Consider the following 19,447-nt stretch of genomic DNA (forward strand, 5'->3'; position numbering starts at 1 on the left):
TCCCGAATCGAATTTTCCCTATCCAACGTCCTTAAAAATCCGTTCAAAGGCAAAAGGACCTTCAATATACTTCATTGTTCTAGGAAAATATACAACAAATTGACAAGGCTAGACAATGCACAAATCAAACTAACAAGGCAAGACAATGCACAAAATTAGTACAAAATCTGTTCTTTTTACGAATGTTTAGCCCTCAACGTCTTTGCATATATTCGATACTACATTCCTACAGTATAAAGAATAACAAAATGAGTTTTCATTTGGTGCGTTTGTTGAAACTCGCCACATTTTATGTCAGCCACCAGGCGCCTCCATCATGCAATATGGATATTCGAGAAGGATTGCGTCAATTTATGCGGATATGGAACCTTCGTAGGATTCATATACATTCCGATGGCGTTTACAAAGCAAAAACTATTTAACATATTATTAAATTATCAAATTTGTAAAAAAAAACAACACGCACGTTTGTAAAATAGTAATGTTTATTCTATCGAATCTTAACAATATTCGTAACCATTGTTGGAAGTTGCTTTTTTGTTCTACGCGCATGGGCCATTGCTTAACGAATTGAAAAAAGCTCAAAGCATTGTCCGGATATAAATTATTTACACATACAAATACTACACACAGCTGAAACATCCATACAAAAATAGTCTCATTACTACACCAGGCACGACGTTATCGTTCGAAAGTCATGTGGACTATTTTGGAGCGCGTCATGCTTCGATCTGTCCTTTTAAGTAAATATACTTCTAACTACTAGCAGCGTTTCTCGTCGACCATACTTAATGCAATGTATCCGGGATTACTGATCGCTTCGTGGTTGGCACCCGTCGGCTCGTCGTTACCCGCCCGAGCGCCAAATTTGTGGTTCTTCACGTTCATATACTCCGGCTCGGGATTGTGCTTGCTGGTACGTTCCCGCGGCTTTGGGCCTACGGTGGCTTCCGTTTCTGAGTCGGAGTTGAATCCGTTGGCCACCGCTGAGAGCCGATTCGCCCCGCCTCCCCCCTCCAGCATTGGTATCTCTTCCGGGAGGCCACGCTTTTTGTGCCGTTTGCTACCGTTCGGTGGACTAGTGTCGAGATTGTTGCGAATGGTGGGCGAATGGCGCTCGCTGTTGAACCTCGTGAAATCGAAATGGTCCTCGTCCGAGTCCGATTTGGTGGGGGACATTTTTAGGTAATCTTTTTCATTTCTTATTTCTGAAACTGTAAAGAAACGATATTTGATTATTACAAGGATAGTTTCAACTCGCCAGTTTCCTAAGGTTAGGCACTTACTTGGTGGTAACGGTAAAATAATGCCATTCACGTAGTTTGGTGCTGTTGGAGCTGGCTCTTCCGGAGGACCCAGATTGGCTAGGTAGTCGGTATCACCACGTTCAACTTTCTCTGCGTTCATCTGCAGGTAAGGTTCGTTTAGTTCCATGTAATGCTGAGGATAAAATGATAACATTTACAATTAACCTCCATCGTTTAATAAAAATCCTAGATAAATCACTCACATCCCGCAGTTCGTCGGGCAGCATTGCGTTGAAACGGCTCTTCAGATCCTTAAACGATGGACGCGAATCAGGCTTCACGTTCCAACAGTTCAGCATGATGTCATAGATATCCTGATTCGAATACTGTGGCTTATCCATCCGGTACCCATCCCGCAGTTTGTTGTATAGCTCCTGGTTTGCCTCCATGCCCGGGTACGGCACCTTCCCGAGTGAGAACAGTTCCCACAGCACGATTCCGTACGCCCAGACGTCCGAATACGTGCTGAACACGTTGTCGCTGATGCACTCCAGAGCGAGCCACTTGAAGGGTAGTGGCGCCTCGCCCTTCTTCTTGTAGTTATCACTCTTGTACATCGACCGGGCCAGTCCAAAGTCGCAAATCTTTACCACATTGTCATCGCACAGCAGGATATTACGGGCGGCCAGATCACCGTGCAGGACCTTCCGCGAGGCAAGGTATTCCATTCCGCTTGCGATCTGTGACGCCCAACAGACCAGATCGGTCGTGTTGACGGATCGAGCAGGACCCTTGTAATCCATGCCGTAATTAGACCGCCACAGGGGTTCGTTCGAATTGGCAGTGTTCAGATCTTCCACTGGAAACATACGAATCACAGCGTCATAAGCCTTTTTTTCTTCAGAGAAAAATGCAACCCATCTTACCTTCCACCGACGTCATTGCGGTCACCTCCGTGTTGCAACTGTCCACCATAGCCATGTTCTGTAGTCCCGAGTGGCGCACGTAGCCCTTCGAGTTCAGATGCTTCTTCGGGTCGACGTATTGCTGGGTCGATCCGCTGTCGATGTGATTATGGTAGAAAGCGGGCGGATGTTGGAGCGGATGATGATTAACATTGTTGGTGGAAAACGAAAGATTTACATATTTCAAGCCCTGACTACATTACCACAAAGAGGTTAGCACATAACACACACACAAAACACCAAAAACAGCAAAGGATCCATTTTTGAACCAGCCAGCACCAAGCAATATACCGCCGGACCACCCGGGTAAGGTTAGACAACACGTTTGCAGAGAGGTACGAGCAATTTGCATGAACAGACAACACGGAGGATGAAACAAGAGTAAATGAGATTATAGAAAGTAGAGAAGAAGAATGAATTACGACATTGTTACTCATGTTGTTACTATTGTTAGTACAAAAAATATTTGTGCTATTTGCTTTCGTTTCGTATATGTTGTTGCAAGTGCTGCTCATGCATGGTTAGTTTGTTGTTGGAAGATTTTGTTTTATAATAGGGAAAAATAAGTACTTTTTCTAATTCGATATCTAATAAAATCATACGAAAGTTTTGGTAGTTACCCTCAAAACGATCATAACGCGTTACCACAGCCAAGACACTAACCCTAGACGCGAGCGTAACTGTAACGTTACTCGTGTAACAAGTGTTACGTTTCCCTTTAACCGATTTTAGTTAAACTAAATAATAAAAACTTAATTTTAAATATGGTAAAACAGTTTTAGTAACAAATCTGTCCTTTTTTGTTAAAACAATCTCTTTCCTATCCCGTTAGACAAGCAAAGAAAAAGGCCCAAAACAGAGCGGTAACGCTTACCTGTTGTATTGGTAGCCACATTTTGACCAGCGCAACTGATTTTTATCGATGGAGGAATCAATTTCCCCCGTTTCCTGGTTTATCTGGTCGATAAAGTAGGGACGGTGTTTCAGAAGGAAGTTTTGTATGTTACCGAATCGACAGTATTCCACAATCACCATAAGTTCACCTGAAAACGAATGACGCATACATTGTTAATGTTGCGTAGGTTGTTTCGTTTGGTTAAGCGGTAGCTTACTTACGTTTGGCAATGTTTTTCGTAACCGCTCCAAGTAGGTTCACCACGTTAAGGTGCTGTCCCAGGTGAACCATGATCTTGAGCTCGGAAACCAAGGCTCGCATCACTTCATTGTCGGTTTGCTTCTTAACCATCTTCACCGCGACGGTTGTTTCGTCCTCGTTCACCATTATGCGGGTAGCGGTGGCCTTCATCACTACACCGAACGCACCGGTTCCCAACTGTTTGCCGAGCTTGAGGCGATCCTTCGGAAACTCGTACTCCGCGTTGTACGGTAGTAGATCCGCCTGTTCGTCCAGTGCCAGATCGGGGTTGTAAACACCAAGGTTACCCTCCTCGAAGTTCACGATTCCGGCCTCCTTCATGGCCTTCACTTCCTTCTTTTTCTTGCAGTAGAACAGTGATACCAGCACGATCGCAATGATTAGCAGCAATAGTAGGCCCACGGTTGCGTAAAGCAAAGATTTTCTTACAACGGTACCTGTTGGAGGATGTTTTAACAAATTAAATATTCCACCATGGTACTATTAAACACAAAACAACTCCACGGGAAAGGTATCGTTGGTTACTTACTGCGCATATCCACCTTCCAGTACTTCTCGATCGTGCCCATTTTATTCTCCGCTCGGCACTCATATGTACCGTAATCTTCGTTCTTGAGGTACTCAAAGGTCAGCGTCGTGTTTGTTAGCTGCACCCGGTTGCTATTTTCTTCCAACACAATCGGTGCATCGTCCTTCATCCAAACGATGGTTGGTTTCGGTGTACCGACGATGTCACACTCCAGCTGGAGTGCATCGTGGAGGTCAACCGAGATGCTTTCGTTCGATTTTCCCGACAGTAGCTGCGGAGCCACCGGATTGAGCACCTCCAGATGGAACACCCTGGTTTCGAAGTTGTTCTCCATAGTCTTCACCTTGCAGTACAGATCCCCGGAGTGCTCGTGCGCTGCGTGATCGATCGTGAGCTGAGCCTGCCAGGCATACAACTCACCGGAGTACACCATTTTCACACCGTCCGACTCTTGTAAATCGCGGCCGTTGAGCTCGAGCGTGATCTCGTTGGTGTGATTGTACACGAGTGCCGAGCAAATGATCATCAACTGATCGCCAACGGTGACCTCCGAAGTCGTTGGGCGTACCTGTTTCATTGTGACCGCGTCCTCCATGGGGCTGACGAGCAGATCTGCCTGCGTAAATACATCACCCTCCGAGTTGGAGGCCCTACAGTACACAACTCCGGGCTGATTAGCATTAAGGGAGTACGTACGGGATTTGGCGACTACCGATTCGCCCGTTCCACTTGGTTGCTGTTGAAGTAGGGAGGGAAAGACAAAAAAAGAGGCTTCAATAACACAACTAGCCTTATTGACCCCGTCTACTTTCTGCGCCATATTTGCAAATCGAAGCAAGTAAAAATAACTAACAAAATTAGAAGTGCAGCAAAGGAGAGGTTCATAGAATGTCTTACCGTTCTTGCAGTTCGCTCCGAAACGCTATCCGGGCTCGGTGACTAGAGTGAAACGAGTGGAATCGGGAGTGTTAGCACAAAGCACGAGACAAGCGTAGAATTTACAGTATTAACACACGGTACACTTTCATGCTACAAAATCCTAACAAATCGTGCCAATGCCGGCAGTGCCTTTACTTCGCAGGAGGACTATGAAGAACATATTCTGCTTTCTTAGAATTTAATATCTTATCGAGATCATGTATGAAGTAGACTTAGGCTTCAAATATGTTTACTATTTAGCTGTATGTTTCCTTCCTTCAAGATACTTTATAACATGACTTCGAGGAGGCCATAAAAAATTAAATACGTCAAGTTTCAAATAATTTGCTTAAATTAACAAGACTTTCCAGTTTATTCACTGTGATCTCTAGTGTTACTTACCTTCGTGCTCCTCTTAAACCATTAGTTAATAATACTTTAAAATCAGTAGAGGGGTAACAACCGAGTTTGATTAGTGTTTTAGAACAATACATTTCTATTGAAAAACTGACCTCTTTTTTTCCTCTTTTGAGATGGTAAAAATTAGAATCAGATAACTTAAGTTCTTAGTCTATGGACAAACACAACGCCAAACAGAAATATTAGAAGTAAAATAAAGGGCAAATAAAGGGCAACTGATCAACATGCACGATTTGGGCGTCTTGTAACATTCTCCAATGGTAGAGATTAAAAATCGAGGTACTTACATCCCAACTGCTACTTTTCTTTCTGGCATCAATGGAGCAGTTTTTCCACGGCGACTCGAGACACGGGACAAACATAAAAGAAATGTCTGGACGTGGATAGCCGATGGCACGGCATTTGAATGTTACGTCTTCGCCCGATTTGACAAACATACTATTCATCGAGACAATCGGTTTATCTGGAAGAATAAGATTTTTAGGTTTTGTTTTATGGAGGGAAATATTCCGAAATATGTTTCTCTAACAACCTACCGTGAACGTAAACACCCATACGCCGCGTATTTTCTGCGTTACCGGCCATAACGTGTAGCGTGTAGTTTGCCGTGTCTTCAACCATCGGACTGTTGATCTTCAGCTTAACGTACGAATCTGTACGGTTGACTTCGTACTTGCCCTTAAACATGCCGATGTTCTCCTCTGAAATCTCCAATGCATAGTCCTTTGACCAGTAGTAGGAGATGTTGGCTGGAAACGACCGGTACTCGATAACGATGTTAATCGGTGATATGCGTCCATTGGGCGTCCGTCTCACGTTGATATCGTTGAGGTTGTTTTCCTCGCGCAGAAACACATAGTCCTCGGGTGTTTTCCTCACGTTCAGTTTGAAGCTGTGGCTGCTCGTATGGTCGTTATGATCTTTTACCACGCACTTATAAGTTCCGTCGTCGGCAGCCGTTGCTTTTTCGATGATCAGCTCCCGAGAACCGTACTCACGATGATCGACATTTTCCACCGGTTCCATCTTTACCGGTCTAATATCGATCCGGTTATCCTGCAACTAGAAACGGTTGAAAGTTGAGCATATCTCTGAACGAGAACCGTTACATTGACGCGCCTACCTGTGGCGCCGGAGTCTCCCATTCCATCGTGAACCGAACTCCAGTACGGATGTTCACTCGGCACACCAGCCTTATGCGCTTCCCGAGCGGTACATGATCTTTCGTGTCGCTGTGAATGGTGGGCTTCAACAAGTATTCGGAAACGGCTAACGGGACGTGGTCGAAAAAAAATGTTTCAATTAAATTGACTTCAACTAACTTGTAGAAGCATACACACAAACAAATAAAACACACTCATTTAAATAAGGTGATCGTGCGAGGAAAAACCATGCGTAAACAAATGAAAATAAAAACTATAATGTTTTTCAACGGTTGGGTTGGTAGAAGAAATTGTCATACTAACTTCAGGCAACAAACAAACACCAAGCGGAAAGAAGGTTTTTAGTTGGGAGCTAATATTATAAAAATTATTATTATTAAAGGGTGCATACGTGAGTTTACACGAAGCGATAAACATGCAACTAGAAACTAAAAAAATGCAGATAGTAACAATGCGATTGACACAAGTTGCTGACGCCAATAGACACAAACCCGTTTCAATGATTTCCATTGCCAATGGGACACGGTAGCCAGAATGGGTCCCCGGAATGCGCCTATATATTTGGACAAATGGCTTAACAAACCACGGTACAACTAGTAAAACAGTTCAGGCACATTCGTAGTAGCGTAGTAGACCAAGCGAAACATTTAACCACTCCTCCCTCAATCGAAGCAGGCGGAGATAATTGCAATGCAATTACGCGTCCATGCTGACCACAACGGCAGACGCATAAAGTGAGTTTTACGATCACATAAAATTTACTTCCAATCACCAGCGATCACCCGATGGGAAGGGAGCGGTGTTTGATGGATAACTAACTAGTTTTTGGCAAATCTAATTTTCCTGGAGGCGATGATATTTAGTTAAGCTACTGGACTAGCTATTACACCATTGATTACTGTTCTTGTATGTAAATAAATATTCCATCTATTGAGAATACATATCAATGAATTTAGAGATAATAATTCTTCCCCCTCAATGAATTTAGAGATAATAAATTTCCCTTCATTTGATGGACCACGTGGAGCCCATTTTTACAACTCAGAAAAAATATAAATGCCTCAATTTTTACAACGCTTTTCGACGGATTTTATCAACTTTCCGGTAAGTACATTCGTTTGCTTTTCAGTCAAGCTGCTACACTATTTCTAGATAAACCACGCATTAGCTGTAATGATGAAATGTTCCACGATAATATTGCAGCCAAGGTATTACTTTTTTTTAAGGACAATCAAAACAAGACACAGGAAGTCAGGATGTGTGTGAAATTAGGAGGATGTGTGAGGATTAATAAAGAAAACAAACGAAAACCAGGTGAATGAAAACAATTGGAGACGCGCGCACCACTAAAACCCAGAAAACACAACCACAAGAGGGATAGTCCTATATCATCTAGAAAAAGAGTGTGCGTATGTGCATGGCACCGATGCACGTCGCTTATTGCTTTCGTTAGCGATCTCTAGAGATGTGAATGAGTGTATTATAAGCTTTTTTTAAAAAAAGAATACAGATTTAAAGCGTAAGTTCGAAGACCTCGTACCTTCTTCATAATCGTCTGAACACCGCGGGTACACAGGAAGGAAGCACGTTATTGTGACATTTTTGGGGCGGTTCACACGACGGATCGAGGTTATTTTTATAAGAAATGTATGTTGCGATGTAAGGTAGAAATAAAAATAAATCATTATTTAACGTTTGTTTCCCCATTTCTGTTTTCCGCAAAAGAACAATTTAGAAGCGAATGGTCGTACGATGAAAGATATAGATAAAGTTCTGCGTCCCAACACCAAAAACGAATGACGAAGCCGCTTGTTTGAAGTACTCTCAGATATGACATAAGAACTATGCTGTGCTATAGTTAAAAAGTGAGAGAAACGTAAATGGAAAAAGTCTACTGCATCATGCAAGGGATAGTTTTGACTCGATCCCAGCTAGATTGTGCTTGAAAATTATTTACTAGCAACTGTATAACATTGCAAGGAATGCAAATGGAAAAATCATTGAAACACACGGTTTGCCAATAGATAGAAGATACAATGTGGAAAGTAGTTTTTCCATCACGATCTCGCGATCGGCATGCTATTACATTGCTAAAGAAGGGCTCAGCTATAAAAGAACCGAAAGCGAACGATAATTGTGAGTATAGTTTCATAAAAAAGAAAGATTAATCGAACGAATAGTAAACGATAGAGGATAGAACATTAATTGGAGACAACACAAGCGGACTTTGTCACAGCCGACAACGAGTGCAGACGAAACGATTAGAAAAGAAAGTACAGTAGACAGATAGAGAGAAAGAGAGAGAGAGTAATTACGTGGATAAGGCAATGGAAGATGTGACGAGTTCTCGCTATGAGGATAGACATTGGCGATACTCGGTGGAGTCGTGTGGCGGTCTTCGGTTGTGAGGTCATAACGAGGGGAGCTACTCCCGGCAACCGTGGCATTGGCCGTGTCGTTGGCGTCTTCGAGCGAATCGTAGGGGTCGGAAAAATTCCGTTCCGTCCCTGGGGCTTCCGTAGCGTTACTACTTCCGCTGGCGGTTTGTTCGAATGGGTCCATTGAAATCGTGGTGCTCTCGGAATTGACCTCAAAGTCTTGCGTAACTGAACGTTTTTCGATGATTTTTTGGGACAACATTTTTCCATCGTCCACGAGATCGTTGCTTTCCAGATCCGATATGGATTGTACGGAATTTTGCCACCCCTCGGAAAACGCCACGTGGTCCAACAACGCTTGCCTGTCGTCCCGGTTGCCGGTCGTGCTGTCGTTATGCGGTTCGTCATCGTGTGTTGCACCATCACCATCGTCGAATGAATTGTTGCCCCGCTGCGCTACGACAACGCCGTGCGCATGGCGTTCGGTGCCGCCCGGGATGGAAAACTCACAGTGTTCGTTGATCGTCACCTGCAAGTGGATGCGGTGCTCGGGTTGGCCTTTCGCCTGGCAGTAATAGGAACCGCCGTCCTCCAGCCTGTTAAACTCTAGTTCGTATCCTTGCGTGAAACTGAACTTATATTGGTCAATCAAATCCTGAAGTGATAGAAAGTATTGGATAGAATGTTCATATTTTCCAAGGAGTAAATCGATAGGCGAAGACGATAGAAGATAGGTTGGTTTCGTGGATCGACGATCGGGCCGAAGCGTTTCAAACATTGTTGACAATTTACGAATGCGATAATTTTTAAATACACCTACATTTATTTACACAACGATCGGGCGAGGGATTATCTGAACTTTATACATTTTTACATGCATTCAACTTAACAAAATTGCTCAACTGATTATATCGTTTGCCTTTATTTTAAGCAACACTCGACGGAAACGACTTGACTGATGCTTAAACTTGACGCGCACAAAGATGCAAAGACTGAGAACGCTGCGTCCGAAAACACGCACACCCCATTCAGCTTAATTAATGGCAAAGACGAGAAGATGAAAAATCTCACCCTTCTGTAGCCCATTAGCAGAACGATGCTCTGCTGTTGTTGCAGCATAGTTTACGAGCCTGTTTTTTTTTTAGGGATCACAACAACAAAAAACAACACATCGCGGTCCCACACGCCGCACAAGAGAAGACCGTCGACGCGCAACATGCGGTCGGGTTGGTTGCATGTGCATAAATCATTAACCCAACGAACGCCAAAATCATTTGGGCCCCCGGATTATCCGGCCTGAACCGCCAGGCGTTCGGGTCGGAGGAAATGAGTTTCTGCTGGTAAGAAGAGAATTTTATTTTAAGAAAAATCATTGCGTTTTCGAGGTACACATTGCACATTGTACACGGCGAGTTGTGGAGAAAACAAACCCGGCCTTCCTCTGGATAGTACTACTACCGATCTTCCTCGGGGAATGTATGTACAGAAGCGCTGCGTTAGTGTAGATAATTTTAAAGGATCACCGCTCAGTGTATTACTCGACAGAAGAACGGGGGAGCTGTTTAAACTTTGTACACTGAGGAAAATGGAAAGGAAACGGCGTGTTTTTTAAAGAGGAACATATTGGTTGATCTGTTTGTTCTATTTACTTCGCCCGGGGGGGGGGGGAGGTTCGATCAAGCGGAGATGGAATGAAGGTATAAAACCCAACTTAACGTACGCTGGACGTAAACTTCCATCCTCTGATTGGCGATCGCGTTGATGTCCCTGCAATATAAATCTACATGGCCGGAATTGAACTGAGGATTATGCACTATAGCGCCCTTGGCCGGATCGTACGATGTGTTAAAGAGGCTAGAGCTTTCACGCTAGAAGGAAGGTAGAAGAAGGGAGAAAGATTTCGATAGAGGCGTCCGAACGGTGAAAGACAGTTGTTCGCGCTTTCCGAATGCGACGGGAAAAGGCGTCCGGAAAAGAGGGAAGATGAAGTGCGAATAACAGCGTGGTGGATAGTTTAACTTACGCCCTCGAGATCCTTGTACAGCTCAACCTCGACTTCTGGATGCGTCGGTTTGCAGGGCAGGATGAAGCTTTCGTACTGGTTGACGTGAAACACGGGCAGATCGATCGGAACCAGTGGTTCCTCGGGGTCGCTCACGAACACATAAACGGACGTGGCCTGGTAGTTGGCCACAAGCTCGTCCAACCTGTCCTCCCGTGGCTCTCCGGGCCCTTCCTCGAGCTCTTCCACTTCTTCTTCGTTGTAAGCCTTCTTGTGCACGCAGTAGTAGCGACCTACCGTCACGGCTGACACGTTCGTCAGCATCAGTACGGCTCCGTACGGTTTATCTGGATCGTCTGCCTCATACTGGTCAACCACTCCGTACGGCGGTGCCTGGGGATAGGGGTATTGGGAAGTATACCAATATTCATTGCTCTTGCAATACCCTCCCATCGACTTACCCAATTATGCGTCGAGGCGTAGTGTGTCCACTCGATCGGTTCGTGTGACCTGCAGGTGAAGTTCATGTCGGCACCTTTCGACAGCAAGATCGTCTCGTCGACAGGTTCAATTTCCGGTGCGCCATGCTCATCGTCGGAAGCTGCGTGGGTGAGAGAAAACATTGATCATTCATTCATTTTTCCAAACCCATATACTAAAGAACCGTTATGTTTTCAACCCGTTGGGATGTGACCTCTGAGTGAAAGTGATTCGTATACAAGCGACCGAGGGACAGACTGACTGACTATGCTCTAGTGCCGGAGGAAGTCCAGTCGTTCCTCGGCAGTGCTCGCCGATAAGTGCGTTTTGTTTGTAAACATTTCAACAGCTCGGATTTAGTCGTCTGCGGAGTGTGAGGGTTGTTGAGAATTTAGTTGACGTCCCGGGCAGGCCAAGAGGAGATTCGATGCATTTCCAAGTCGAGGACGCGGAGTGGGATTTTATCACTTCCACGTACCACGTTTTTATCATTTTTCTCTATTTCCGCTTCTTGTAGCACAGCGCGAAGATATGCTGCAGTGCAGATCGCTTTACACTGCTTGCAGCGACGACCATGCAAGTTCCTTGCCCTCCTCCGGGCGTTCATAGACAGTTTGTCTTCTTCCCATCGAATGGAGGTTATTTGGGATCGGATTGCTATGGACTGGTCGTTTTCCAACAAGCCACAAACCGGCGGCCAACGTTCCGCCAACGCTCGAGAGTGTTCCGCCAGCATCTGCAGCAGCTGGCATTGCTTGAGCTTCTTCGACCAAACGCCGCGCCGAAGCCCATGATGTGGCTGGCCACAAAATCTGAACCCCACGCAAAATAGAAGAAAACATAAAACCCAAGCAACCAACAGCATACTCTCCTATCGGTCGGGGTTTACGGATGGCTATGCCTTATTTATTACTTCTTCAGGTGATGTAATTAGGGCAACTAGTGATGCTTTGCACGCCGGTGGTAATTGGAGATTTATGGATGATGTTCGGATGTGCGCTCGTGTGGCGGACTGGTGGCGTGCCCTTCTGCATCGGATCGCTCGGTTTTGCGTGAAATTTAAGAACACTCCCCGAGCGCCATACTGACGACGCGGTTAGTGTAGACTATTGCTCCACCAAAGCAAAAAGAGCAAAAAGCGAATCAAACCGGACACGTTACGCCTAATCTCTTCGGAAGTATCATTAGAGGTATCATAAAGATAACGAGACATATTTTCCTATGTAACAATTAAATTGTATTTCAAGTTCCAAATGGCAAGATAGTGAATTAATTTATGCTGAGATAATATCCAAATTATTCGATACCTCCATTGGCTTCCGAGATTTTTTATATTTCCGATTTTTGGACAACAACAACCAAATAGAATTAACAAATTGATTTTGTTTTGACATTTGTAAATTTATGTAAATTATCGAGGGACACTTTTGAACTTTTGAGATGATCTTAACTAACTCAAGATTGATCGTAAAATCTAATAAAATATGAAACAGAGATTCTTAATATTGTGAATATATAAAATGAACAAAAAAGTATACCTAGGTTTGAAATTTTTTAAATTTTTTTTAGAAACTACTCCGCGTATAAACTGATAAAGATTCAAGCAAAGTTTAAAACTTTCCTCAGAATTAATTTCATTGTACTTTGAACTGTAGTAATGAGTTAATTTGCATACTTGCGAGGCACGTTCCTGTGGGTTCGGGACGGCCCACTACTTACCACTAACTAACGCCGGACTCTGGAGCACGCTCAGTATACCGACGCCCGTAATGACTAATATCACAGCTCTTACAGTTCTGTCCATCTTGGCGCTAATGAAATTCGCTAATTTAATCTACCACTACCACCCACTCTCTGCTGCAGTACGCGCGGTTTTTGTGCGCCACTTCGAGAATATCACTTTGTCGAACAACGTGTGAATTTTTTTCCACAGTTTGCTCTCGTCGCTCTAGAACCGTCACTTCACACTAACAAAGCTTCCTGCTAGCTTCTTCGCGGCGAAGGAGCAGCGCGTCGATCGCATCTTTCGATCGCGAGAAATTGGTGGTGGAATTGTTTCTTCTTCTATTTGATGCGCATTTTACGCTCTCGTACCCGTTCCGGTTCGGGACTGAGTGGTCCTTCGGTATAAACAGCACACGAGAGTTTACGAGTTTCGGTTTCCTGGGGAGTTTTCTTTGCACTCACTCACGGTTATGATGATCGGTTTACCACCGATCGTACGATACACGTGCGCCTTTTTATTTTTATGCTACTGCAGGAATTTTGCTAGAAAAGATAAAAACAAAACAAAACAACAGTAAGTAAACAAACGTGCAAAACCCGCCGCCCGTAGACACATTCCGGTGGAAAAAGGTTCATCGACTAGCCTAGCTGGATAAATAACAAATTTTGCAAAAGGCCACCCAACGCAGAACACTTCGATCGCCAGCTGGTCCCACTGTGAAGAGATGCCGTAGAAAAGGGGGTTGTGGGTGGGGGTAGGTTTAGTCAGCGGATCCCATACTGTTTGGCATGCAAAGCGTGTCGCATGTTCGGCCCGTTGTCCATTTGTGTATGTCGCCATAGTTCAATGCTTCAATTCCTCTCGCCAACCACCTTCGTGTTCGTCTGGTTCTACCCGGGTTTTGGAAGTTATAACGTCACACATCAATAAACACACAGACACAACGTAAATGAATCACATACGCATGACGTTGTCCTTGCCGTTGGGCCTCTCCCCCCCATCCTCTTTACCCTTATTTGTCGTGGTCGTAAAAGATTTGTCTTCGCAGCAGCACGAATGCCGCAGGGTTGCCTTGTTGTCTCCGGTGGCACCATTCCGACGCGAAGGAACACTTATTCCAGGGGTACTGTCCCTGGAGGGTGCCCTGCGGAGGTCCGAGGGTTGTTGTTCAACGCACGCCGCCGCCGCATCGGTTTCCATCGGTGAGACAAGCCAATAAATTAAACCGTGTACATAAAATATTAATCTACAATGGGGAAAGCCATTCCCTGACCGTTTCGCGGCACACACACCCCTTGGACCTTGGACGCGTTCATTCTTTGTATATCCAACTCCGTGATAAGGCGGACCTAAGACAAGGAACTATTTTGCAGAGGCTAATGAAGCGTGAGGAAAATATAAATTTTAACACATCCAAATGATGACTTCACACCCTGTTCCTTTCCGGTGTCGCCGGTGTTGTGAAGATTATGGGCAATTATTTGCCTTCCTCAATACACCGCGCTAATTGCAAACACAACCGGACACATCCCTTCGATCGTGAGGCGCTTCTACCTGGCCGTCCGTTCTGGATGCAATGTGGGTTACGCAGTAATTTAATCAAGCCTTATGCAAAACACTCTCCAAGGGTAGCTTACAATTATACACCAACATCGGATATCACCAGGGATGTGTGCACCAACTCCTGGAACCGAACTTCCGGTTAGGTGGCCCAACGTTCCTCCCACAGGATCCTTCGAACAAAGGACTTACGCTTCTGTTAGGAGTGGTTGCTTTAAATGTAATTAAACCGGGTAAGGTTTATTCCCAACCATCGTGGTTCGAAACAATGGTATAAAACGAAACGTTTGTGGCTACTCATATTGTAATATAAGCAATGACGTTTGAAAATACCACTTCCTCCGGCCAGCAGAAGGAGACCGAACACGTTGACTCACGCACAAGAAATTCTTCGCCGGTTGTGCAAGAAAGCGTACGCCGAGAAAAGTCTGTCTGCCTGCGAACACCTCAGCATCGGGCAATAAAACTAAATGAGACAATTAGCACTGGTTGCTGCCGCATATCATGAGGGAATTACCCATATGTAAATAAGGTGGTGTTGGCCTGAACGGTGGAAAACGTTAGATTATATATTTTTTTAATTTGTTTCTCTCTACAGCGGGGCATTAGAAATTTCTTGGACACTCTTAAGGGTGTCATAAATTACCGTTAAAACGCGCCACACAGTTCGCCGAAGTTGGCCTTTCGCTGGCCGGACGGAAAACGTTTGTCCGGAGCGGTGAAAACAAAATCGCACACCGCGAAGGGATGGCGCCAACCGGGAACGCCTAAAAACCGGGTCCCGCCGCCTCGTGGAAGGTTTATTTATTTTTCTCCGCATGCAAATGCAACGTTGCACACGCGGCAATGCACGGGCTGCAAAACGCATCCACCGCGTCCGACGCGTGTGCGTTCGTGGCCAAAGTTAGCAAGCCGTTTTCTGCAACACATGGCGGTGTGAGTAAAGGTTAGCGCGGGGATTACTTTCTCGAAACTCGGAGGCCAACGTCAAGCTATCCACCCAGACGGCCAAGGACATCTGGTACGCATGCTGTTGGCCACATTTACTGAAGGATGGAAGGCCTTTCTTGTGGACGGCTTGGGATAAGGTTTTGCCAGGGCAAAAACATAATCACGCCTCGATGAAGCTCGAACGTTTTGTGCCTCGTTTGTGTAGGGAAATTTTACTGCTGTTTCCGGCTGTCGATCATGCGGTTGAAGTTGGGAAGAGAGTTTATTAGTAGTTTTTTGTTTATGTTTGGGGGATTTTTTTTAAGCATTTCCTTAAATATTTAGGTGAGGCAAAGACATAGCAAATACATACAATGCAAATATTAATAAATTAATAACAACAATCTCTAACAGTTTCATCTGATTTTACATTAAAAATCCGTCTAGCAAACTCGAAATAAAATCATAAAATGCCATAAGCATTGTTCATAGAAGTGTTCGTAAAGAAATCTTTGTAGCACATGTTTTATTAAAATACCTCATATTTCAAATTAATCTAAGCTACTTAACATCAGTTCATTGTTTGAAATAAACAGAACATTCCATTTCGCCGTAATGTAATTTTTTAAATACCACTAACACATTTTATGTCCACACTTTTGATCCGCATCATTTCCCTTTTTATTGCTTTTAATTTGACGACGGCATATGTTCGTATGTGCTACTGCTGGCTGCCCATTTTGCGCGCCTGTTCGACATTCCAACCTCCATATGGCCGGGAAGCCGGTCAACTATTTTGTTTGGCTTTTTTTTTACCAGCCCACCACTTGTCCGTGATTATGTCCGCGTCGGTAAGCCGTGCAACACAACACGGCCGCGGGAAAGCATTTGACCTTGTGCGCTCTCTGACCCTTTTCTATCGCCGAGGCCCGGCGAATGGAGCAAACGGTTACTTCGGCCCGGCCCGGTGGTCACCGGCAACGGATTATCGATTTTTAGTTTATCCGCATGCCGAACCGACCAAAACACGAAAAGTCACGAGAGTGTGGAAAAAGTGTGGCGTAGAGAGTCAATTGTCATCCGCGACGGGCGAAAATGGAATTCTCATGTACCCAAATGGCCAACGGTCAATCGGAAGGCGAAGTAGTAGTTGCCCGTTTACCGTAAAGTGGCAATGAAAAGCGCGGTGAAACATAACATCAACAACCGAAACACCGTGGGATGATAATTGTTTGCTTTCGGACAGGATCTCTTCTGCTTTCGAGGGGGGAAGAGAACTGTTTATGTTTGGCCAAAAATAAACTTGCTACCCGAACGGACGCACAAAAGCGCACTAATTTCATCATACGCCACTAATCCATTTATTCCCTTATGAGCGGATTGATTAATGGTCGGTCTCCCGCGGACTTTTCGCGCGCCGAAAAGGTTGTCAACCACTGGACGGAAGTGTGAAGGCATTTGGTTGATTTTATTGACCATTCCGGGAAACTGTAGGCGAGAAGAGTATGTATTTATTATTCATTTACATTATCACAATCGATTGGGAAAACCCCCTCCCCCTTTCACTCTGGGAAACTCCATCTCAAGAAGGCAACCTGAAGAGTTTGTTCCACGAACGTCAACATAAAAATTAACAATAAAGAATGTTACAGATTCTCTGACTCATTCGATGAGGATCGACCACTTTTCCAGGAAATAATTTAAATATAACTCTCTTCCAACCAATTGGCGCACTCGGTAGAAAACCCCCTTATGGAATGGAACTCGTCTCGAGCGCAGTGAAAAAAAAATAATAATATTAACTGGAGCAAATTCAAGTGATTTAACAACACTTGGGGACCGGTTGGAGTGTCCCAATGTCTTTCATTGACAGACAAACACCCGAGCTGATGATGGTCGGGTTGGTGCTTCGTATGGTTTCATGATCTCATCCACGCCTCCCATCCTAGCTCCACCTCCTCCCTCTCGGTGCATACGTTCTTGTCGTTACCAATATTTCCACTCCGGATTCGCGTTAGCTTCCACGTGCGCTCGGTTCCTTTTCCTGGACGCGGTTGTCCGTTGAAACCCGAAATGGGCCCGACAGGATGGTAATGATGACATCAGAATGTGATGAAGAGAGTGTATGTTTTTTTTTGTGGACAAATTATTAGCGAAAACACACACACGGCCACATGTGGGAGGGCCGTGAGTATGCTTCTATTTTAGCGCCCAAACCGAACCGTTTGTTTGTTTAAAAACGGCGGCCTGGTAGTGCCTCTCGATTGGAGTGTGTTTTCCCTGGCGCTCGCTTTTGATGCTGTCGACACTTCTTTGAGGTGGTTGCGGCCACTTATTTTCGTTATGCAAACGAAAAAGGAAAACTAAAACCACACTTCGCGCCCGAATGTGAAGACGCAGCGCGAGGCGAGACATTTTCTCGAACCATAATTCAGAGTTCCGTCGCTGACCGCACGCTAATGAAACAAATTGTGCGCCATAGCGTTTGTTCCGTGTTCCGTGGGTTGAAAAATGTATCAATATCTGTGTCACCCAACATGGGACATGGCCGAAACCGGCGACCGATGCTGAGAAAAGGAGAGAAATAAATGAAATAGTCGCCTGCATGGAATTGCCCCCCTTCGTTTCTTGGAGCACTTTTTCCTGGGATTCATCTCGCGCCGAGGGTAAAGTTCAACTGACCCATTAAGACGTAGCTCCATCGCCGTTCGTTGTTTGGTGCAGGTTTGGATCGGAATCTTCGTGACCAACACACACATTACCGTCTTGACGAACAGCAGCGCCGTGATCTGTTCCGCTCGGAACGCATGAATCACTAATTTTGTCTTAGCCGTCCCTGTTTGAAAATTTTTGCACGTTTCACTGATTATGCTGGGACAATTTTCCGAACGAACGGGACGAACATTTCCACCTAAACTGCCGGTCGAAATGGTCGTCAACCGCAGCTACGAACGTGCACGTTGGATACATAAGATACAAACGCTGGTGGAGTGGCGAAAAAAAATTCCTAGCGAAACATTAAACGACACATTAAACGAACGAATCTAAAACGGTGAAGCTGGGAAGTTTCGAGGTCAAGCACATTAAACCAATCCGACTCTCCCAGAGGATTTTGCATTATTTTGAATGCTTCTGTAGGGACATCCTCATTTTTTGATTCACAGATATTTTACACTTTGCCATTGATGTGACTCTTTTTATTTCACTCTGATTTAATAAAGTGTTTAACCAAAAAGGGCATACATGTTTTTGGACATGTTGAACATTATTGAATCATATTTTTCGATAAAATGAAGAAAATTAAAAAAATGAAGTATTTAAACAGATGTTTTTCTGTGCGCAATACTGAATAAAAAAGGGAACTAATCAACGAATCCGTTTCTAACTGATAATTGTGCCAAAGGCTACGTAAATGTTACGGTTTAACGCGATCCTTATCGGCAGAACGGCGTGCACGTAATGAGCGAGCAAATGGTAAACAAGCAGAAAAATAAACAACTTTGGACTGCTTTTTCCGTATGCTAGATGCATTTACACTATCTCCCCGCAAAGTGATGCTGTTACTTTCTCAGAATCTTGGTACGTTCTACTTTCAATCATTATGCAATGGAACTTCATTGTAAATAGAGTATCAAGAAACGGTACAAGGGAAACATAGACGAAAATAAAGTGGTAAATATAGCGCAGCACATGGAGAGGTTGAATCATTTAACAATCTTTAGATTTGATCACAATTGTGACACTGTGACAATTCCTCATCTGCTGGTATTATTGAATAAGTCATCACTTCCATTTTACACACTTGCAATGCACTTCAAATGCATGCAAACGCAGTACGGAAATTTCATTTGAAATAAAGGTCAACACACAAGAACGTTGATTGGATACTAAAATAAACTGCGGCAATGAAGTGAAAGAAAACTCACGGTGAATAATTTTTGCACAAAACAGCCTGCTTCGATTCGCCGTTGGA

The 19,447-nt window shown here is 44.4% G+C and overlaps 1 protein-coding gene across 1 annotated transcript; it reads right to left on the bottom strand.

Annotated features, from left to right (window-relative positions):
- Nucleotides 1-762: 762 nt before the first annotated feature.
- LOC131281317 (vascular endothelial growth factor receptor 1-like) lies at nucleotides 763-13,062 on the bottom strand. Its single transcript, XM_058310605.1, has 16 exons — nucleotides 12,978-13,062; nucleotides 11,240-11,379; nucleotides 10,800-11,171; nucleotides 9,287-9,431; nucleotides 8,714-8,863; nucleotides 6,359-6,504; nucleotides 5,772-6,297; nucleotides 5,523-5,698; nucleotides 4,795-4,836; nucleotides 3,898-4,633; nucleotides 3,329-3,805; nucleotides 3,087-3,255; nucleotides 2,174-2,406; nucleotides 1,511-2,106; nucleotides 1,287-1,440; nucleotides 763-1,214 (listed from the first exon to the last, which is right to left on the bottom strand). The coding sequence occupies exons 1-16, from the start codon at nucleotides 13,060-13,062 to the stop codon at nucleotides 763-765; spliced, it is 4,599 nt and encodes a 1,532-aa protein (XP_058166588.1).
- Nucleotides 13,063-19,447: the final 6,385 nt, after the last annotated feature.

This window comes from Anopheles ziemanni, chromosome 2 (genome assembly GCF_943734765.1).
Source record: "Anopheles ziemanni chromosome 2, idAnoZiCoDA_A2_x.2, whole genome shotgun sequence".
In the NCBI taxonomy this organism is placed as follows: domain Eukaryota; kingdom Metazoa; phylum Arthropoda; class Insecta; order Diptera; family Culicidae; genus Anopheles; species Anopheles ziemanni.

Bases quoted from the DNA above. Each gene is read 5' to 3' on its own strand.
- LOC131281317 (XM_058310605.1), bottom strand. From the start codon at position 13,062: ATGGACAGAACTGTAAGAGCTGTGATATTAGTCATTACGGGCGTCGGT. The intron at 4,634-4,794 runs GTAAGACATTCT...CTACTTCAACAG, and splicing joins CGGAGCGAACTGCAAGAACG to CAACCAAGTGGAACGGGCGA. The intron at 3,256-3,328 runs GTAAGTAAGCTA...ATTCGTTTTCAG, and splicing joins TACGAAAAACATTGCCAAAC to GTGAACTTATGGTGATTGTG.